At 41.7% G+C, this 24017-nt stretch overlaps 1 protein-coding gene across 5 annotated transcripts in view; it reads left to right on the top strand.

The window, feature by feature from the left end:
- Nucleotides 1-24017, top strand: part of ctnnd2b (catenin (cadherin-associated protein), delta 2b) — a 194722-nt gene that overhangs the window by 38050 nt on the left and 132655 nt on the right. For 4 of the 5 annotated variants that reach the window (XM_030752045.1, XM_030752044.1, XM_030752042.1 and 1 more), the window contains exon 2: nt 942-1078. In XM_030752045.1, coding sequence (XP_030607905.1) covers nt 947-1078 — 132 coding nt within the window. In that variant the 5' untranslated portion in view covers nt 942-946. Of the gene's footprint in view, nt 1-941; nt 1079-18799; nt 18922-24017 lie in introns of those variants that run through there. The other variant, XM_030752043.1, reaches the window with a different exon arrangement.

The following is a 24017-nucleotide window of genomic DNA, read 5'->3' as shown; positions in this document are numbered from 1 at the left end:
GTCTCTGGTTGGGAACACTTCACTATACCCCCAGAAGAGCCGGAGGAGCTCGTCTCTGATTAGTCTGCTGCCTCTGTGACCCAGATAAGCAGCAGAACATGGATGATATTATAAAGTGTTACCTGTCCAGATTATTTTCCATAGTAGGCGTAACATGTTACGCTTGAACTGCTTCAGTGCTTTTTGAACAAAGACTAATTGCCATGACACTGCAGCTGCAGTAGGATGAGTATAATTTCTGTTTCTAAATCTTCTAAATCTATATGGTCTGTTATTTCCTCTGGTACAAAATATTGTAGCACCTTTTTCTGCCTTTACTATGCGCCAGATGTCAACTGTACCTGTGAGCTACAGTTCACAATAACTTTGGTGCATGTGAACTTCTTAAACTTCCTCTGATTCTCCCATGTTACAACCCCTACTTCTATAATGCTACTTAAGAGTCACTGCTGTGGTTTTTATTTCATTCTGCCGCTACAAATTCGGTTCCTGTTATCTCTGTAGGGTTTACTCTCTCGCCTCGCTGGCCTAGATTTCCTGTTGCGTCCACGCACCTGTCCTGGATGCGTCACTGCCCTTTTTTAAATGCACGCCACAATAAGCTCTAGCTACCTATGACCTGAATCTGAAAAATTCCAAAAGAAAATGCAAAGGCTGTTAAAATAATAGTGCAGAGGAATTAAGTTAGGTGCATTAGAAAGCACTAATTATGGGCAATGCTGATTAGTTGGTATCCAAACCCTTTAATAGAAGTCCTTTATCAGGTTGATCAGTGACCCGATACTTTGCTGTAGGTTTGTTTGCAAATGTGTGTGTCTCTCAGCTCCACTTCCAGCATCCACTTATGTGTGTATGGTGAGTGAAAAAAGTGAGGTCCCGCCCTAATTGTTGGGATGTAAGTGTCTAATAGTAAAAGAACTGCATGATCCCTTGTTTTCCAGGAGGTATGCCAGTGCCTGAGGTGGCGTCTGACACTGCCAGCGCTGCTGCCATGTTGAGCCCCGTCCTCAATGCCTCCAACGGAGACGGCTCCGAGTCTGAAACCACCTCCGCCATCCTCGCCTCAGTCAAGGAACAGGTTAGAAGTCTGTGTGCGCGTGTGTGTGTGTGTGTGTGTGTGTGTGTGTGTGTGTGTGTGTGTGTGTGTGTGTGTGTGTGTGTGTGCGACATAAATGGAGGGGTTGTCACAATTAATGAGATGTGATCACCAGAAAGTAGTGAAGATGAAAGGGGGTGAAACAAGGCGATGGTAAACAGTAAACACAAATGATGGAATGCCCATCTGAGCTAATGTGTCACAAATATGTCACCACATTTTGATCTGTTAGGAGAGAGCCTCAGGCTACAGATGCTCAGTATTATTTTTGAAAACACCCTAATGCAGTGGGACGCATCATTCGCCCACATTTTGTCAAAGTCTGAGCAGCTTTGTTGGAAATACTGAATATGACTAAGCATCAAAGGGACACCTTGATATTTTTTTTTCTGTTCAGCCAGATTTGGGTTTTATAGCTGGACTTTATTTGGTGTTGGTTAAGAATTTTCTTCTACTGAATACAGGACACTTAACTGAGGTACTGTGATTTTAAACAGTACTAATTTAGTTATATATGTGCATGAGGTGCCATGATGACATGAGAATAGTGGGCTACAGGTGTAAGTTGTGTTAACATTACCAGCCTTTTAATACATGAGCTTAAGGTCTTTTTTTATAATATAACCGAAGTACCTGTGCCAAAGATCAGTGCAGTGGATCATAATTTTGACTATGGTAAGAAATGAAAGCATTTGAGGGAACCATGGTTCTACATAGTTCTACACAGTACGGCTCAGTTTGGATTTATTGTTTCTCCAACTGTTGAAAAAGCTAATAGCACCAGATTTATTTTGAATTGTGTAACAAAAGCTGGGTAAATACTACAATAAACAAAGCTAATTATTCAGTTCTAATCTGCTTGAAACTGTCAAACCAAACACTGGTGTGTTTCATATTTGATGCCCATTATTGCTGCTCATAGGATATTATGGTGCATGCAATATAAGCAGCACAAGAGTGTATGAATCCTAAATAATAAGGCAAGAAGAAGAAGCTAAAGAAGAGGTGTGATATTCTTGATGACTAATCCAAAAAAAAATCTACTTTTTATTAGTTATAATGCTCATGATGTTTTTTTCTTCATGTTATTTTTAGTTAAAGTTACATGAGCTGCACTCATTGTGTAGGTGATTAAATCTTGTATTGGGAAATCCAGGCTTTTAATACAGTTGAAATTCTGCAGCTAATTTTTTTGTTGCATCAAAAAAAAATTCTGAATCTCTCTGGTGAGCACAGGAAGTATCCTTACACAAACTGAAGTGCTGGACAAAAGTTGATGGCTTTGGCTAAACCAAAGTACGGGAAAAAGAGAGAGAGAAGCATCAGTGTACAAAATTAGATGTTAATCTATCCAGCAAATGTCCAGATATTTTTGTTGAGAACCACGTTACTGTTGTTTTTTGTTCTGTTTTTTTTTCTTCCAATAAGCCAACAATAGGATAAGTCAATGGTAAAATGAACTAGTTCTTACATAGCACTTTTCTACTCTAATTGAGCACTCAAAGCACATTTGCATTCACCCATTCATACACGCACTTCCATGTGTAGCTAACTAAGTGCTAAGTCTAACATTCACACACATTCATACTCCAACGCTTGTGTCGGAGAGCAACTTGGGGTTCGGTATCTTGCCCAAGGATACTTTGGCATGCAGCCCGGAGCAGCCAGGAATCGAACCACCAACCTCCCAATTGGTAGGTGACCTGCTCTACCAACCAAGCCACAGCCACCCCTACCGATCAGTATTCAGTAAAATCCCAACAGATTAAGATGCAATGTTAGTGAGATCCCATTATATCCTTATAAACGTAAAGAGGGAGTCCACCATTGTTACACATTGGTCAGTTACCAGTACTGCTGCACTCTGTGAAGCTTTCTGTGGCTCTAGAAGGAGCTGTGTGAAATCAGCTGAACTGTCTCAAGGGATGTCACTGAAAACTGAACATGTCAAAATGCAAAAACTCTGGATTAGCTGGAAAATTAGCCTGAACAGGAAAGAGTTCACCATGAAGAGTGTGAAAAAACATCAGGATATGTTTTGCTCCCTTAGCAAGGTGGAGGCATTCATCCATTGCACTATGCTCGTTTTATTGGGGCTCAAAAACACCACTGCAGCGCATTTATGGATAGAACCTGGTCAATTCTCTGCAGATGGCTTATTTGTTATAAATACACAATGGTGGCAGATTTACCATTTTACTACTGTTGATGTGCACCCGCCACCTTAGACGGTGAAGTCGGGGTTGGTGGGGGTGCTTCGACTTTGGGGCTTTCCCAACAAAAATTCTACAGCTAAAGGACCAACAAAAGCATAAATATAAACATAAACAAGAGTAGTTTTTATTACTGGTTGTTTCACATATTTTTGACACTTCCCCCAAGTGACAACAGACAACTCCAACATGTAGTTGCACAATGGTGCAGATGCAGTACCATGCTGAGACCTTTAGAAAGGACTGAGCTCATCGGGTTGTTTGAAACCTCTCCTTATCTCTGCTTGAGACCAGGCTAAATCAGTCATTAGTAGCATCAAACATACGAATGACCTAGGCTGCTGTGTTGCAGCATGGATAATGTAAGCATTACGTCTACATTATGAATTCTTTGAAATGTTCTTTTTCCAAGGTGGAATGACTGTACAGCATACGTCTTTAATGACTTTAAAAAACAAGTTTTACTTTATTTTGGATTTTCTCTGATCCAGACAGGGTCAAAAGTATATATACAGTCTCAAATATATACATACATTCACTTAAATCTTTTAATAAATGGTGCTGAAGGTTCTACAGTGTGCTTTAACTTGACAAGGCCTATTAACTGATATTAGTAAATTAACTGTGATAATGACTGATTAAAACCAGCAGTTTCGGGGCGTCTGGGTGGCTTAGTGGTGAAGCCGGCGACCACATACACACACCGCGTTGCTGTGCGGGCGGCGCGGGTTCACCTCCCGGCCCAGCGCCGATTTGCCCGCGTGTCTTCCCCTGTATCTTTCCCCCATTTCCTGTCTCTCTCCAGTATCACAAAAAGCCGCTGTGGACAAAAATGGGGAAAAAAAACAGTAGTTTCTCTTTGACGGCATAAAAATGATTTGTTTGACAGCACTCACTGGATGGACTGATACTCAGAAGAGTGGGAAAGTCTGGAAAACTGAACATTTAGACAAGTTGGATACATTTTTTTTCCAGTTATTTTCTAAACAAATGCAAATTCCAAGATCATCAGTTTAAATAATTGGACGCAAGTTATTCAGATGTGTCAGCACTTTGCCAGATGTCTGGATGAAGACTCAAACTGTCGCTCTCAGATGAGAGGAAATTGGTTAAGATATTCAGGAAGAACCCAAGAAACCCAACCTGGAACCTCAGCGTCACTGTCCACAGCAAGAAAGGAGCCCCTGCTCCAGAATCAACACATTCAAGACTGACTGGAATTGCAGCTGCCCACATGGACGAGCCAAATTCCTTCTGGAGAACAGTTTTATGAGTCAACCGTCCAAAGTATCTGGTCAAGGTGCAACTTGCTAACAGACATTTTAGTACATATTAGTGGGGATGTATGTACATGTTGTATGTTTATTGCATGCTGTAAATATACTTTTGACCCTGTGTAGATTAGAGAAAGTCCAAAATAAATTCAAACTTGTGCAACCAGTTCTTTTTTTTATTAAACTCATTAAAGACGTATGCTGTAAAATCACTCCAGCCTGGAAAAAGAACAGTTCAAAGAATTCATTCAAAACCCAAATTAAGGATGACATTAATGCCCACGATGAGTGGATGTAAACCGCTGACCACAACTGTACTTTGAATGTTTACTGTACACAGAGCTGAACTGAGGAGATGTGAAGAAGCCAAATATAGCTGGTAAAAATGCTGAAAGCAGCAAAAAGTAATGGATTGTGCGTGTTTTTGACTCTTTCTGCGAGTTACTACAATGCTCTGAGATCCATTTCCGATCTAAGTAGGGCATGTAGACTCGGACAGTGGCACACACGCGGGCCGTGTGCACACACCTGCACACAAACTTACAGATCATCTAGGGCATGGTAATGGCCTTCTGATGAGAAGGTGTGAAGAGAAAAATGCTGAAGAGGAGGAGACAGAAATGGAAGAAGCATCTATTTTGAAGGTATTTGAAGAAGGTGAAAATAAACAGTTGCTCGCTCACTCCTTACAGGTCCTGCACCATGGTGAAGTTTTGTTATTTCTTAAGCCAGTCGTTTGTCACTTCCTTTCATACTTGTTGTTGCAGTGCACCATTTTTCAGCATGTTTGGGCCGATGCCAGTGTTTCTCACCATGCGCTAAAAGAAGACAGGGATGTGTTTCTTTAGGCATGGTGGGTGCACAAACTTCCTGTTCGGTTCATAAAGACAAGGTCAGGTACGAGGAAAAAGCTTCACTCACAGTTGCGGACGCGCTGTCTGCAAAAACACAAACACATGCCTGCACACACTGCCAATCAAACTCTTTTGCCTCTGCTGACTCACACCAGGAGATCCCTGCTGCTGTTTTTCCTTCGTTTCCTTCTCCCCGCATGAGATTGATTAGCCATTCGACGTTGTATTTATCACATCTGTCAGCTTTTGTCCTTGTATCGTTCATCATCTCTTTGCTGTCACCACTTCTTCTATTGGGGGAAGCACAGTGTGAAGTCTGAAAGAGTTTCATTCTACTGTGAGACATGGCCCGTTTGAGAAAGCTGACATATTGTCTTATTGAATGACAGATAAAGTGAAAGTAGCCCAGGGTATTGATTAGCTGTCTTTTGCTTACAGCTCAGTAGCATCTGACAATCCAGTCGGTTCTGAAACATCAACATGTGAATGTGTGTTCAGCAGACATGGAGCCACAGCAGCTGAACAACAAGAAGGCCACACAAGGTTTTGTGCCAGTATGAAGTGTGTAGCAGTACCAGCATGTCACAGTGTGTAGAGTGTAAGGGTGGGGACCCACAGGGTCCTGATTAGGGAATGACCAACAGGAGGGGACTGAGACACAGGTGAAATTAATCACAGGTGAAGACAGTCAGGAACATCGGGGGGAGACAGGAAGCAAAACTAACACGGTACACAAAAGAAAGGAAAATTTCAAAGTAAAAACATGAAAAAACCAAAAGACAGAGACAGTATGAAGACAGAGACAAAAGAACAATGAAGGAAAAACACATAAAACAGAAGGACGAGACAGAGACATTAAACATGAACATTTAAGATATAATATATAATCCACGAGTCTGTGAAAACAGGAACTACAACAATAAAACTAAAACTCAGCAAACTAGGATGACAACAGAATCATGACCCAAAACACCGGATCGCAAAACAGAAACTTGTAGGAGAAACACTTTGATTTCTGTCTTTACTACATCTAAGAGTCAACAATATCAAAAGGAATCAAACTCATTATTAGAATATTAAATCAAAGCATGAATCCAAAACATCAAACACTGCAATAAATAAAACCCACACAGGAACCCAAACTCAAATATATTCACAATGAATCCCAAAATAAGAAACACAAAATCCTGAGACCAAATCCAGGACCAGGACAGAGACACTATCTGGACAAACGTGCTGGACCATAAAACACCTACCCATGGAAGGGAATGCCATGAAGCTTACGGTGCAGCATTTTTGTGTTTACCGACCTTTACACACTATGTAACTGAGCACTCAGCGATCCTGCACGGTAACTTTACGTGGTCTGCTAGTTTGTGGCTGAATTGCTGTGGTTCCTAAATGCTTCCGCTTTGCAATAATGCCACTCAGAGCTGATTTCAAGACTGAAGCAGTGGCGTCCTTTTGCAGTACCACACTTGAATTCAGTGAGAAAGACCCATTCTTTCTCTTGGGTAGAATAAAATGTAACTTTCTTATAATACTGATTGTTTTGTTTAAACTGAAACCAAAAGATAGCATTTACAGTGATCCCCAAGGACAGCCCACATCATGTCCAGTGGCGCATGCAAATCAGATGCTCTGCAACATGTTGTCATACCAACAAAATAAGAAGGTTGTTAGAATGCAACATTTTACTTGCCCTGTGATCATTTGCATTTGCTAAATATTCCCTTTCTCCTGACTTTCACCGGTAACATCTAGGTTGACAAATTCAAGATGGCAGTCGCCCTGAGCTGACACGCAATTAAATTCATGTTTGAAAACACAACAATGCTAAAAGCTTGTCGTGGTGCTTGTCGGAGAAAGCAGCCGCGTGTTCTTGCTCTGTTTGGTTCTGAACATTACATTACAGCGATAACCTTCATTTCCATCATGCTGGCAACATGACCTCCTGCTGTGTTTTTACAAACCGCTACAACGCTGCAGCATAAGTCGCGGCGGAGGAGACACGCTGTTGCATTCTCTTCCCTCATCAGAGAAGAAAACATGACAACAGCGCGTTCAAGGATGCAAAGCAGAAATGTAGCCGGATGAGAAAATCTGGCTACATTTCTGCTTACTGTCAAGGGGATAAAATACTGAAAAGAAAATGTATCACCCAGGCATTGGAATGGTTATCCAATTTGATTTTTTAAGGCACATTGTGGTGTTTCTGCAGCTTCTCAGTCACTGGATAATTAAAGTGCATCATGGCGCTCAGTGGAAATATTCCCTCTAATTGGCAGCACAGCAGAAAACAGATTTTCTCAGGTCTGACCTGCAATTATTATGAATCCAAATTAAAAACAGTTTAAGCTGCAGGTAATTGAAGTTATACTGTTATTTTCTTTGTATGGCCAATTAAAATCAGTCCTCTCATCACATACAAGAACTGTCCTTATGAAAAACACTGAAATCTTATCTGTGTTGTAATTTTAACTGATCACATTGTCTTGGCATGTTCTGCAAAGCCCACTTTTAACACACCTTTAGTTTCAAAGCACAAACTCACATCCCACTTCTGAATGATATAATATCATGAGACTTACAGGATTAATAGCTTTTTGAAAACAATCGGCCGTACAGTATGTTAATTGTACGGACTCATGATGATTCATTTGGTTGTGTTATCGGTGTTTTTCCATAGCAGCCTTGCGATGATAATGGGCCTTTCCTCCCCCTCTTGCTGCTGCTCTTTTCATTTGTTTATTAAGGATTAATTAAGATTTGTTTAGCATCGGCTAACTCATTAAGTTACCAAATATAGTTCTCTTCAAAGTTCGCAACAGAGTTAGATATTCATGAGAAGTAGTTTCAAAGTGGATCAAATATTTATTTTATTTCACTTCTTATGTAAAGGGGCACAGAGAAGAGGGAAAAGGAGAATATTTAAGGATATATTAATATAAGGAGGGGGGGAGGAACTGTATGTGCCCACCCCCACCCCTCCCAGCAAAGTGTTGGCAAATAAATAGGACAGGTCTCATTTCTGCTGTGCAGAGTGGTTACGTTGTATGTTTTGGGTTTTCTTGGCTTTGGGAGTAACTCTGATTTAACACAAAGTAGAAGAAGTAAGCCGTTTACCCTGATATACAAACCTGTGCAGCTGACACAGAGATAGACACACAAATAAACCCACTGTTGTTCTGTTTCTTACACTTTTCATTAAAAGAAAATCTAATGTGAGAGCATCACTCTTACCCCAGCTCTGTGTACCCTGCTTTAGTTCATAGAGCTCTCTGTGAGTGTTTACAGTTGCTAAGTTATGACTGCATGATCACTGTTTGGAAGGGGAATTTAGTGAGCCGTTAATTCACGGCCATTTGAAGGCATACAAGATATGTTTGCACGTATGCAGGCTTTTTGCCTGTGGCTGTTAGCTGTCTCTAGCTTAAAGTAGAAAACATTAAGAGCAAAGGCAGAGTCGTGCATTATGGGTAGACTCTGGAATGGCCAAGGGGCTCTTACATTTGGCAGCTCATCTCTGTGCCAACGTACTCGCTGCTACCTGCCACAGAAAGAGAAAGTTTGTGACTAGGGATTGACAGGCTGAGGTTTTGTGTGTGTGTGTGTGTGTGTGTGTGTGTGTGTGTGTGTGTGTGTGTGTGTGTGTGTGTGTGTGTGTGTGTGTGTGTGTGTGTGTGTGTGTGTGTGTGTGTGTGTGTGTGTTCAGTCCAGCACTTCAGACGTGACTTGTGGCGTGCTGTATTTTGCAGAGGGAAGACCAGATGGTTGAAACCGCAAAGAAAAAGATACCCCTCTTGGTATTTAATGAGTGTAAGTCTAGCAGTAGATGGTGATTAGATGCAGCAGTGTGGCATGTGCTGGGATTTCAGTTCATGCATTAAAGAGCTCAGAGCATTTCTCTCATTACATGATCATCTTTATCTAATTTTCTTTACTGTATATATGGAATATTACCCATTAAGTAGGATCTTTCTCCTGCCGTAGAGGTCGCACCACTAGAGTGCACCAGTACAATTTGAATGAAAATCAATGCTGCATTCACATCGCAGCTCTCTGTTCAGGTTTATTGCTCAGGTTTTCGGATCTGCGAGCAAAAATGAACAATAACAAAGACACAGGCTGCTGTCATACAGAAAGCATTCAATCAAGTCAGCATTTTCTGTTTCATTTGTACATAGATGCACAATGGGAGCCAGCACATTTGTTGAACCGCTGACAATCAGGATGAGAAAAGAGCGAGCTTTTTAATTATGGTTGCTGATTCTGTGCGGAGCCATGTGTGCAAACTGAGTTGGAGACAGGTGTGGTTGGAGTGCGAGATAAATGGCTTCACTGAAACAGATTTCATCAAATATTTCAGGATGTTGGGGGTGTCCTTTTAACCCCATCTGGCAGCACCACTCAACAAGACTCTTGCAGCAACAGTCTGGCAAGAGTCACCATGAGGTGAGTGATGCTTAGGTCACACGAATTGCGTGTGTGTGTTTATTTAATTTAGGGAACGTGGTCTAAGTAATAACTGAAAAGCTCAGACTGCATGTGATCTCTGGATGAATGGAGACTGTGGGAGACTAAATGCAATTCAAAACAACCCTATGAAGATTACAACAAGGCAACCAACCCTGGTGGTCAGACCCTTAGGTCAAACCAAGTGCAGAAGCTTCCAAAGTGAGCCTAAGTGTAGTTAGGGTCAGGAGCTCAGTCAACCAAGGGAGGGTTGGAGTAGAGCTGCTGCTCCTTGGTATTGAAAGAACTAGTTGTGGTGGTTCAGGGATTTGACTAAGATGCCTCCTGGACACCTCTTAAATGAGATGTTCTAGGCATGTGAAACCAGAGGAAGCCCCGGGCACACTGGGCTGGCTTGTATACTCTTCAGTAACCCCACAGAAGAGATGGTTGGAGAAAGTAATGTCTGGGCACACCAGGACATGGATAAGCAGGAGAAAACGGATTGATGGATGCACAGATGGATGGAGGTTTCGTGCACTTTTTGCTATTCACACGTTTGTGAATGACTTATGGAAAAACAAATGCCGACAGTCTAAACACAGCAGAATGGCACATTTTTAAGGACCGAACAAATGTGCACAGTAAATTTAAACTGAGATGGAAAGTGGCACAACTGTCTTGATGTTGATTGTATTGAATGATGTCTCATGCTGGAGCACCTCTTCAGACAGCCAGTCAGACATGAAGCTGCAGCAACAGAGCAGGGAGCGTGTGAGGTAAAACCAAAGTGAAGACCACGAGGGGAACCGTCTGCAGAGAAAGAATCCAGAATTTCTTCTGAACTAAAACAGCAGTCTCCAGTTGCTCTCCCTCTTCTCTCTGATCTCATGTTGTCTGATGTAAAAGCTTTTCTCTCATACATTTATAGACTGCATATTAACAACCATTCCCGATCAAAGTGTGTCTTCTGCGGTAGACTCAGTTCTTTGACGTCACTGAGAAAGATAGTTCCAGCATGAATAATTTGCTCTTTTTTTTTTGTTTTACATTCTCTTAGCCCAAAGCACTATTTTGTATTGGGTTTTTAGATCATTGTAGAAAACTGCAAAAATGGCTACTTTAGCTGGCTCCAGATTCAAATCAGTCCTTATAGAGTCCCATTGGGGCATCTTAATGGAATCACATGAAAAATATTCCGGTCTGTGTGGTACAGCCTGTTGATCCTTCACTTTTATGCCATGTAATAAAGTCTGTTACTTGGCACTAATACGGTCTATGCATCTGTGCATTGCAGCCATACAGTTTATGAATGCAGCTTGCTAACAAAGCATGTTAGCATTATCTGCTAATTTAGCATTTCGACGTCTCATCCAAATATGAGAATATTAATATAAAAAAACAACAGAAAAACAAACAAACAAACAAACAAAAACCAAGTGAGGAATCCAAGCCTGTGCTTTTGTCCAACTACTGGGGAGCATCGCAGTCATATTCAGTTTACTATCATATTAAAACTCAGGAAAGTAAATCCAGCAAATGTTTTCAGTTGACCAGAATAGCTCTCCTAATCAACTAATTGTTTGCTTGACTAATCCTCTGCTCAGTCCACATAAGTCAGCGACTAACACATCCTTGATTAAAAAGCAGTGTGGCGAGACGCTCGGTCTGCTCTATTCTTGAGTATAACTGGACCTTTGAAGAGGAACGATGTGTGGGCCGTGACTACACGAGTTCAGAGAAGATAAAAAAAAAAAAAAAGACCTGTTGTGATCTCGTCCAAGTCTTTGTATTTCGTTTGGTTTTTGAATCCATCTTTGTGAAACCGCATCTGAGCTTTTATTAGGCAAAGGTGCTTGTGCTTCCTCTTTCGCACCTCAAGATAGTGTTTGTTTGTTTTTTTGTGTTTTTGAGGGGAGAAGCAGAATGCCTGATTGGCAGTCCTCCCAGCAACAGGCATTAAACGGAGACAAAAATAACAAGGCCACAAGGTGTTTCAATGCGATTAAAGCGACAATGCCAAGAAAACCCGAGAGAACTCTTAGCCTTTAGATGTTTACCTCATGACACGGCCTTGAGCTTTCAGCATCCTTGAGATTTTGATTTGCCCTGCAGTTTGAATAAACAATTTTACCTTGATGGCAGCTGAGCAGTTTCCTATTTAGCGGCACTGTAAGCTCAACAAAGACGCTCTGAATATTTTACAGTTGCTCATAATTTATGTACCTAACAAACGCGTTTAAAGCTAGTTGAAAAGAGAAGCCGGGGTGAGGAGAGGAATTAGAGCAGCTACAGGGGACAAACAAGACAGATCTGTCTGGTTTGAGATGAACATGTAAGTAGTATCTGGAGAGAGTTAAAGCTCCTTGATTCATCTCTCTTTATCACACGTATATGACTTCCTTACTTGCTTCCCTGCTTCCTATCTTTCTACCACACCATACCTTCTTATGTCAGCTAGTTTCCCTCCACCTACAGGACAACTTTGTTACCACCTGGATGTACCTAATAATTTCCCATCCCGAAACTATAGCTCCACACAGCAGCGAGCTTAGCTTGTACAGCCACTGTGACATTTTCTCATCGAACAGGCCCCCCCATCTAAAACATCTAAATGCCAGGCGGACACCAAGGGGCACAATTAGACCTCTTTACACAGGAGGGAGAGTAAGAGAGAGGGGGGGAGGCAGGTACAGCCAGGACATGCACATACACACACATATTCTAACTTTGCTCCCCATGCAGCCCACCACTGTCCTACAGTCATTTATCTTACTTTACTAATTGCTTTAATGGGGTTTTCAGGGGGCCAGCATGGTCTTATAAGCTAGTGGCTGCACACTAACTCTCTTTCTGTCTTCCCTCTGTCTCCATTAAGAAGCTGAGATTGGAGCTGAATCTTTAGTAATGTAATCAGCTGACAAGCACTTGATTGTGGAACCTGCTCATTAAGACATAGTTAATTGTTGTCCTTTTCTCTTAATTGCTTATCAAGCTATGATTACTCACTCACATACACAAGCGTGCACACATTCACAGAGATACACGTGTTCCTGCCACCAGAGAGTGATTGTGTGTTTTTTGTCCAAGAAAGTTAATGCTGTAGTAGACTTTAGGTTGGAAGCCCTAGGAGACCCCCCCCCCCCCTTTTTTTTTTTTTTTTACAAGCCACTTATTTCCCCCAAACAGCAGGGGTGGATTTTATTATTTTTTTAAATGGAGTGGTACAAGGGCAGGACTGAGAAACAAGCGAGGTGGGGCATGTGGGAAATCAGAACATTCTATCAGAAATAAATACTAAACCACTTGAAAACTGATTGGAAATTCAGCACATTATAATGCTATGAATTATAGACAGACCTCCTGCCTTATAAACAAGCATTGGGAGACATGGCTGCCTCGGTGAAGATCAAGTTTTAACCACGAGGTAATGGAAAATACCATATTCAAGGTAAAAATGGATTGTTTTCAATTAGCATAAGAGTTTTTGGTGCATATTATTACATTATGTAACATTTGTTGTATTTGCAGCACTGAACTGAGGAAAACATTGTCCTTCTCAGAAAAAGGAGGTCCAGACCTCCTGGTCACCGATGTCATTTCCACCTATGGTTACACAATTTTGGGGGGTGCAAAAGGGTGTCCACAACCAAGCAGCATTCTACAAATAATAACTCAAACCCAACAGTTAATGATTAAATGCAGAGTGGGGTATAAACGGAGTGAAAAGAGGTGAATGAAAATGAAACAGTGCATCATAGGAACCCCCCCCCCAGCAGCCTAGGCCCGAGGAACTGTATAGGGGACATATGCGGCTGCATAGGGCCCCCTGACCACCAGGGGGCACCCGAGCTCACCCACATTTGTCATGAAACTTTTTTTTTGTTTTTTTATTACACATGCCAATGTCCTGAAAGAAAGAAGAGACTATTCCAACTGTCCAGATTTGTACAATTGTAACAATACAAATTTAACGAGTAGGTTACTCAGACTTCCTGTGTCAGCGTGCGTTCATGTAGTTTGGGCAGGCATCCATCAGCAGCTGTGAGCTGATGGTCCGTCAGTTATGGTCATTGGTGGATGAAGCTACAGAACCGAAATGTCAGAAAGGACCTGTCCCTCTGAGGCAGAGAGGAGGAAAAGGAGAAGATTAGAGGAAGAAAAAAGACAAAGGTATGTTTCCATGAGCAATTACAATCCATTTAGTTGGTAACCAACTCCAGACGTAGTTAGCTATACTAGCTGGCTAGGTATGGTATTTATCATGTTGCTATATCTGTTCCACCCCCCTCAATGTCATGGATATGACATAGGTTTACAATGTGTATCACACTGAAATACAGCTTTTCTATCCATGAAGCCAGATGACACACATCAACTAGTTAAACTGCAGGAATGTCTTAAAGACATAAAGGCCTGGATGACCTCTAATTTCCTGCTTCTAAATTCAGATAAAACTGAAATTCTTGTACTTGGCCACAAAAATCTTAGAAACATGGTGTCTAACCAGATACTTACTCTGGATGGCATTACTTTGGCCTCCAGTAACACTGTGAGAACTCTTGCAGTCATTTTTGACCAGGATTTGTCCTTCAATGCACATATTAAACAAATATGTAGGACCGCTTTTTTGCATTTGCTCAGTATTTCTAAACTTAGAAACATCCTGTCTCAGAGTGATGCTGAAAACCTAATTCATGCATTTATTACTTCTAGGCTGGACTATTGTAATTCATTATTATCAGGCTGTCCTAAAAGCTCCCTGAAAAGCCTTCAGCTGATCCAAAATGCTGCAGCTAGAGTCCTGACAGGGACTAGAAAGAGAGAGCAGATTTCTCCCATATTGGCTTCTCTTCATTGGCTCCCTGTTAAATCTAGAATAGAATTTAAAATCCTTCTCCTCACATACAAGGTCTTGAATAATCAGGCCCCATCTTATCTCAAAGACCTCATAGTACCATATCACCCAAATAGAGCACTTCACTCTCAGACTGCTGGTTTACTTGTGGTTCCTCGGATACTTAAGAATAGAATGGGAGGCAGAGCCTTCAGCTTTCAGGCGCCTCTTCTGTGGAACAGTCTGGATTCAGGAGACAGACACCCTCTCTGTTTTTATTATTATATTATTCTCTATTTTTAAGGATTTTAAATTCAATGAATCTACGTGATAATTTTTAAGCCAACAATTCAAACTAACTCTCTATAACTAACACTGGTCTTACAACTAAGAGAAGAAGCAATTAGAAGATGCGATTTCAGGCCTTAAAACTTACATTTGCATGGATTCACACATTTGCACAGCTCATATTTAGTGTTGAAAATTTCTGACAAATTTGTAATTACAGTACGAGGAGCAGTGAAATAGAGCAAATCTAACTGGGTATGACTGTTGGTGGTAGACCAGGTGTTATGGGTATTTTTAAAGCTTCTGATCTTCTGGGATTTTCACCACAGCTGTTGCTACAATTTACTCAGAATGGTGTGAAAAACAAACAAACAAACAAACAAAAAAAAACATCCTGTGAGTGGCAGTTCTGTGGACAGAAACAGTTTGTTGGTGAGGAAGGTCAGAGGAGAACTGCCTGACTAGCTGGAGCTGGCAGAAAGGCTACCTTACTGTAGAGAGCTACTCTATCCAACTAAGCAGAAAAGAATCATAGCATAGATAGCTCATCTAATCTTTAAGTGGATGGGCCACAATGACAGCAGGTGATGTCAGGTTATACGCCAAAAATATCCTCATAAAATAGGACAGACACTGTAATCTTAGCCTGGTAGAGATGGTTTCAACAGGAGCAGCTGCAGCTCACCAGATGCAGCGGCTCGTCTACAAACTGGAAGGTCAGTGGTTTGATCCCTGGCTCCTGCAGTCCACATCTTCTGGTGTCCTTGGGGAAGATACTGAACCTCAGATTTGTCCCCTGTGATGATTAGAAGAAACTCGGTGATCGCACACAACAGGAAAAAAATGCATCATTATCTGCAAGTGAATAGCGGATCAGTTACTGTAAATCCACACCTTTGCAGGCAGCCGAGAAAGCTTTCTGCCCCTCACCCTCGTGAGGTTATGAAGTTGAAAAGACATGGATGTTCATCAGGCAAGCAGGGTCAAATAAAATATTCTTGCTGTTTTTCCAAAGGCATGATGTCTCTGCCTCTGCATCGCTCTCACCGGTCTTTGTAAAGCTGTCATATGTTCGGAGTGCTCCAAGTATTTGCTGTTAATCTCAGAGTTGCACACTGAAACAATGAGTTGATCAAACTGATCCATCTGTTTCACCCAAACACTCGTCTTACCTCCGTGATTAAACCTGTGACCAGTCTGCGTAAAGCCGAACAGCCGCGTAAACTGAGCCAATTCAAATTTGAATAAGGAAATGACTGCAGATGAGAGATTTGCATGCAGGCAGTGTATTTACTGGGCTGTGGTGATTGGATAAGTCAGAGAGGATGAAACAAAGCAAAAGCAGTCCAAAGTTATTTTCACAGGGCTTCTTAGTGTGGTAGAAAGTAGGAAACACCTGTTGGGAAAGCATGGATTCAGAGTTCCAGTCAGCGTGCATCTGGGTAAGACACGGTCATGCGTGTGTGTTTCATGTGACGCTTACCTGGGTTTAGTTGTTTGACGACAGGTTTGCATGTTGAAGTGCGCTGGCGAGTTGCAGTTTATATGGCAGATCGTCCCTCTTTTGTGGAGCAAGTCATATTCTGGCAAAGACTCATTCATAAAAGTTTATAATATCGTTATTAGAATAGCATTCACTACTTTGGAAGATCAGTTGTGTTGACTTCCAGCCCCACACCACCAACAACAAGGCTTCAGAGTCAGCAATCGTAATAATCTGTTAATATGAAATAGTAGAATAAGCTTAAAAAAATAGCAACGTCAACATGAAACAATTAAACTTCTGTTTAGACCTCTCTGAAGGGAGGCGTTCTCTGTTTTGACTTTTTGTTAGTTTAATTTTTTAAAAAGTTACGTGTACTATTAAGTTTATTCCTGTTTCAGTCTAATCGTGATATGGTAGCCTTGTATGACAGGCCAATCTGCTACCATCCCTAATAGTGCAGTCCTGCAGGTGACTTGTTAACAAGATGTCTACTAAACTAGTCTGATCTCACAGTTTAGTTGGACTATAGAGTTATTTTGTTGCAGTGACTGTCAGGTTCAGCCAGTGGACATGTTTGTGAACACCAGATAAGAATGTAGCATTTAACTGTTGATCCTACTCTAATGTTAAGGAAGGTTAAAGTGTAAATATCTTGTTCGGGGATATGATAACACTGACACTCACACGAGGCCACCAAGGTTGCACAGTCACTAAGAGAACAACAGATTTGGAGCACACTGCAAACCACCCCTGCTCGTGGAGCACATTAACAAAAGACACCTACACTCTGCCTCGGAGTATAAAGCTTGGATACCGTGGCTCTCCGTTCCCTGAAGCCTTAGCACTTACTCGTGTTAGACTTCAGGAAGGTTCAGCCGTATTCCTTTAGATTCCACTGAGACAAAAGTTGATTCAGTTCAAATGAACCGATGATAGACTTTTCGAAAATGCTCATCTGACTGGGCTCTGTGCACAACACAGAGCACACAGATAAATTACATTTCACATATGTGAACATGTCTGCACAGGCTGGGCATTGTCACTCTGTGTAGTCCAAAATATTGATGAGCTACATCCATGTGTAATCTGCATCTGTTTTGTTTTAGTGTGTGTGTGTGTGTGTGTGTGTGTGTGTGTGTGTGTGTGTGTGTGTGTGTGTGTGTATGTGTTTGAATGCACTCCAACTAATGTGCTTTTTTGCCCCCATACACTCCTTACATCCCGTCTCAGCCCATAGAAATTCACTGAGGCAGAACACGGTGTGAGTGTGTGTGTGTGTGTGTGTGTGTGTGTGTATATATATATATATATATATATATATATATATATATATATATTTAAATATATGCAAGCCTCCCTCCATCCCACTTCCACTCCATCTTCAGGCTCTCTTGCCTCTTTTGCTCTCCTCCCAAAGTCCCTCCTTGCTTTTCAGTGATGGTGGATGACGGAAGTATGGGAGGTGGGAGGGGATGGGGGGGGGGGGGGGGGTGCAGATGGTCTAGTCAGAGTGAAAGAGAGAGAGAGAGAGCGAGGTAGAGACATAGAGGCAGAGAGTGAGTAGCGAGCGGCAGGCTTTTTTGGCAGGCTGGGCCGGTGGGAGGACCCATTGTGATGCAACGTTGCATAAATAATGCCACGGGGCTTCTAAATGCTCCGTTGCCATGGGGACCTTTGTGCCTCAGTGAACACAGTGTGTGTATGTGTGTGTGTGAGTGTGTGCTTCATGGCCCCAGAGGAGGGAGAAAAAGAGCCACAGACACAGAAGCAGAAAGAGAGAGAGAGAGCGAGAAGGGGCTGAGGTGCAGTCAGCTCAAGTGACACTTGTGGTCTCTCTCTCGCTCTCTCGCTCTGTCTTTCTTTTTGTCTCTCTATCAGTTGATGTGTCCTGACCCAGGACAGATGAGTGTTTGGAGGAGGGAGAGGGAGCGTTGTTGTCGCTTTTGACTAGAGGGGAGCAAAGGAAAGCGGGATACTTTGTGATTTTGTTGCTCTTTGTGAAGTATGGTCCATGTGAAGGTACGTGTCTGCACTGCTTATATTCCTGCCCCCCCCCCCAGTTTTTTATTTTCTTTATTTCTTTCTTTCTTTTTTGCAACTTCTTCATCAGCATTTACTCCAGCAGTAAATTCCATCATGGTCCCTGCCTCTTGCTCTGCAGTAACAGGTGTCTGCCCTTCAGCCCTGAATTGGAGGGAGCAGAAATCGGAGGGGCAAGGGGGGGGGGGGGGGGGGGGGGGGGGGGGGGGGGGGGAAGGAGGGAGCGCTCGCTTTTGTTTGGCTGTTTTTGAGAAGACCTGCATCTGAATTCTCACAGTCGAGCTAGTTAGTCAGTCCATTAGTCTGTCAGTTTGTGCTCCGTGCAAAGCAACAACAAAACCACTTTTCCCTCATCTGCTTCAGAGATTTTGCTTCAAAGTAGGTTTCTTTCTTCTCACTCTTCCTTTCGTTACATCAGCTGTTTAGCGGGGGTTTAGATTGATTTGGCTGCATAAAAAAGTCAGATCACACAGGGAGCAGCATGCGGTTTTGTTGTGCGGGGTGGTGTTTGAGATCTAAATAAGAAATGCAGCTTATTGGCATCAGAAGCCTATAGCTGTTTAGCTTCAATGAGATCATGAGATCACAGACACTGAAATCATCAGTGTGTTTCTGGCGGGTGATCGGCTGCTTGCTTAAACTCCAGCAAATACTATAATGATTGATTTTAGGCTGTTATGGGTGAAAATTGTGTGCATGCCTGGCTTTTACTTTTCTCTCAAATATGACTGATTAAAAAGCTCAGTAAGTTTACTGTTTATGTTGAGCAGCTATATTTAATGACCTCAGCGCTGTGTAAAAATGTTGAAGTTGTGTAAACAGTAAAGCGACTGCATGTCGAACTCTTCTTACACTTGTAGCTCTGTGCATGTTAACATCCACAGACTTTCTGCTTCACAAATGCTCACAGACGCTACACTTTGTCACCTCTTCTTCTGGTTTTACTGCAGTCCACAGACACGGGTGACACGTTTAAGGGGGCAAAAAATCCAAGGCTTTCTTGAGGGGAAGCGGTGGCTGTGTTAGGCTATGCTGGGGGATTTTGCTGGATTTTGCTTGTCCTCTTTAAGGGAAGGGTAACTGCAAATTCATACAAAGTAGTTCTCAGTGATCACTTTAATTCCACAGTGAAACATTTTGGTGTCTTCCTGGATAAGAACGGCCCCATCCACAGGGCACGAGGGCTCACTGAATAGTGTGAATGGCATTAAAGTGGTGTAAATCATTTACTGTGGACTTCACAGTAACTGAGTCTTAAACCAGTTAAACACCTTTGGGAGATTTTGGACCATGTTAAACTAAAACCATCATCAAAATAACAAATTAGAGAATATCTTTTGGGAAACATGTTCCATCCCTCTGCCAGCCTGTGTGTGTGTGTGTGTGTGTGTGTGTGTGTGTGTGTGTGTGTGTGTGTGTGTGTGTGTGTGTGTGTGTGTGTGTGTTTCTATACATTGGTGTGTGCACCTGTATGTGTGGCCAGTTGCCATTAATAATGTGAAGACGTTGCGTAATTACAGTGAAATTTGCAATTAGATTTGTTAGGTTATTACATTAATGATTCATTATAATCAAATTGTATCATTATGGTGGGAAGCCTAGAGTTGCCTCAGGCATCTTAAGCATTTAAGCTCCCACAGTCCTGCACTGTGCGCTCCATCACTCGTCTTAGCTATAAAGTACACGTTGTATAAGACCTATAAATAACATTAATGTTCCTTTTTTAGTTTGTTATTTAAAATGTTAAAGATAATATTAAATTGCATTGGGTGCAGACGGGGTTTTTTATTCTCTTTTAATGATATGCATTTGTTTTCTGAATCTGTATAACTTAATTTGGCTGGGAGCTCCACCTGGGTCTTTTGTCTTGCAGAGTTATTGTGTGAGTGAAACACAGTTTATTGGGTTTATTAAAGGGTGTTATTTTTCTTTTTTTCCCTTACGGGATTGTTTTCTGAGGTTTCTGCACTTTGATATGATTCAGACTCATTTTAAAATGGATTAAATAATATTTTTGTGAGACAACATACATGCATACTAAACAATGATGAAGCAAAAATAGCTTTTTGGGATGTGGTAAGTCTGAATTATGCCATTTATATAAGTATTCAGACCCTTCCCTCTGGAAGCAGTAACAGGCTCGTGTCTTCTTGGAAATGATCCTCCAAGCTTGACAAGCCTTTCTTTCAGCTGTTTCTGCCATTCTTCTTGGCAGAATCCTTTAAGCTCAACCAGGTTGGAATGGGTGCGTCGGTGCACAGCCGCTTTCAGGCCTCCTGAGACGCTCCTGGCATCATGTCCGGATTCTGCCTGCAGAACTCCGGGATTTTCACAGTTTTATCCAAAGCAACTCTTTAGTTTTCTTGGTGACGTGCCTTTTTTCATTGTCTTCTTGAAATATAAAACTTCTCCCTAGCCTGGTATCCTGAGCCCTCTGAAAAAAAGGTTTTCACTCAGGATTATTCTGCATATATCCAGCACGATGCTGCCACCCCACTATTTATGACTGTAGTGATGGTATTAATCAGGTGAAACTCAGTACCTGGTTTTCTCCACACGTGGCATTGAATCGTGGTGGAATACTTCAGTTTCATCAGAGCAGAGGATTTATTTCTTATAGCCCAAGAGCCAATCAGCAGCTTTTTTGGCAAACCACCAGTGGGCTGTCACAGACCTGTTAGTGAGGAATGGCTTCCCTCTGGCCACTCTACCTTCAAAGCCTGATTGGAGGAGTGCTGCACTAACATTTATCTGCCAGATTTAGTAATTTCTTCCATTTGAGAATGATGAAGACGATGCACCTAACCCAACTTTTGGGCACTTGTCTCCATTACTGCATTTGTGCCCTGTCACAGTCCTATCCACCATCAACTATGAGGCCGTATGTAGAGAGGTGTGTGCCTTTCCTAAATACATTCTATGCACTAAATTAGGCATGGATGGATTTAATTAAATGGTAAATGGACTAGTTCTTACATAGCGCTTTTTTACTCAGTCTGAGCACTCAAAGCGCTTAAACAGTGAACCCTCGTTCACCTCTCGCGGCGTCGCTGTTTCACGGATTTTTTTAGTGCAGTTTTTTATGTTTTTTTTTTTTTTTTTTTTTTTAACAGTGTATGAACGCGCATCGTGTTCTGCGTCCTGATTGGCCGTCAATCAATCTCCTCCGTCCCTCGTCTCTGTCCAGCACAGAATGTGTTGGGCTTGAAAACAGGTTTTGATCTTTGGTTACTGTATAATAATTGTAAAAAATAAAGCTGACTACTTCGCGGATTTCGCCTATCACGGGTTATTTTTGGAACGTAACCCCTGCGATAAACGAGGGTTCACTGTACAGCATATTTTACATTTACCCATGCACACCCATTCATACAAGCACTTCCATGATTAACTAAGCTAAGTGCTTTAATTATCTAACATTCACACTCCAACAGTTGCGTTGGAGCGCAACTTGGGGTTAAGTATCTTGCCCAAGGATACATTGGCATGCAGCCTGGAGTAGCCAGGAATCAAACCGCTGACCTTCCAATCAGTAGGTGACCTGCTCTACCTCCTGAGCTACAGCCACCCCTACAAAGAAGCCTAATTCAGAGGAACACTCTCACAAACATGTATGGCTATGTGTTTCTAGAGCACTGTGTTCAGATTGTCGTCTGAGTGCTGACATTTGTGTGAATTTGGTTATGTGGAGGCAAACGTTCAGTGTGGAAACCACAAGAGGAGTGTATTTCCTACAATGCAATCTGGAAACAATCAGCTATCATCTGATGATGATTAAGCTCTTTATTAGCCGCATTCATCTGCATTCATAGTCGGGCTGCAAACAGCGACCTTTGCACAGAACGCCAAATGTTGGTCGTTACCTCCACAGAGTCTCAGTCATCAGACAACAACAGCCAGTGGGTTCATAGACTGAAAAAAAAACCCTAAATGAATGAAGTTTAAGATGATGTGGAAAATTGTGTAAATCTTAACGGCTGTGAAAATCATGCGCTCTGTGTGTGCTTGTGTCACTTTCTTCACTTCCTTTGTTTGTTGATGAGCTCATATTTCTTTCATAAGAAGCTCGTCTTTATTTAAATGCTGCCTTGGGAACAATGATTGATTGTATCCTCTGGTCTGGAATGACTTATTGTAATTATGTCACTTATTATCCTGAAACCAGCCAAAGGACTGTCAGAAAGCCATTTAGAGATCCAAATCATACCTTTGAAACCAGCTCTCCAGTGGCTGAGCGCTGATGTCTGCTCTCCACTCGGTTTGAGTGATTCAGCAAAACAATTTGACCATTCTTGTTTTGTTTTTTTTTAGTTTTTCTCTCTTTTTTCTTGCACAAATTGGTAAATTCGGTTTATTTAATCAGCTATAATATTCACAGCAGCAGACACAAATAACCTAATCAGCTGCTTGCTTGTTTGCACATCAGCTAATTAGTGGTTATTCATCACGCATAAATTAAGCTTAAGAAAAGGTCTCCATCAAGAACCACCCGAATGAGAAGATTTGGTCTTAAATGGCACATACAAGTGATTTATGAAAACTTGTTAAGACTGGCACCGCTTTTTGATTTTAAATATGGATCTTATAGATTTCACAAGTAATACAAAAGCCGCCATCCAAACCAAACTAAACATACAGATATACATTTAGTTATAAAACATGACTGAAGCTCATGCTTTGACAATTAATATTAATATTTTGTCTTTGAATACATTCTGATTCCTAAAGCTGCTAAAACAGGTCAAAATCCATCTGTTATCAAAGCCAGCAGTGAAATATTAGATTGTACTTCCTCATCCGTGCCTTGGCTTTCAAGTCTGCTTAACCAGCAAGATATTTTTTGTGTGCACAGGACTGCAGTGATTTGGTGCTTGGTGCTGAGATCTGTAATAACCAAATTTTTCAGGGTATAACACTCCAGTGTACAAGTAAAACAGTAAAACAGCTGCACTTTAACTTTGTGTGGTGAAGTTCTTTGTTCTGCTCTCATTGAGAGGTCGGAGTTGTGTCAGGATGATCTGCAATATCAGTTACGCGGAAGCACCCGCTGTGGCGACCCATTGTGAATAAGAGAACAGCCAAAAGTAACTTTTAGGATGTTTTTCCTTATTTATTTTAGTAAAATGTCATCCTCTTCCTCCTCGCTTCAAGCCTCCTGAACTGAATTCGAAATTGTCGCAGTTACTTATTCTCAGCAGATCAGACATGCGACCCTCCCGTCGCCGGACAACTGACGAGACAAGCTAGCGTTACCCCAGCTAATGTTAAGCTCCAGTGTCCTACAAATCTCACTCTCCCTCTAACAAACAGTTTGATTACATTCTCACATCATGTGAGAGTTTATTCGCTAAGCATCAGTGTCCAACAATGTTGCATCCGCTTTTACGACAGTTTCACTAATGCTTACCGACAGAAAAGTCCGGCATATCCTCAAAAGCTCACCTCAGTATTGCTGTCAACGGACAGAAGGGAGC

Source organism: Archocentrus centrarchus, chromosome 17 (assembly GCF_007364275.1).
Source record: "Archocentrus centrarchus isolate MPI-CPG fArcCen1 chromosome 17, fArcCen1, whole genome shotgun sequence".
Classification (NCBI taxonomy): domain Eukaryota; kingdom Metazoa; phylum Chordata; class Actinopteri; order Cichliformes; family Cichlidae; genus Archocentrus; species Archocentrus centrarchus.
The sequence above is the reverse complement of the archived record's forward strand: the minus strand, read 5'-3'. Positions and strand labels throughout refer to the sequence as shown.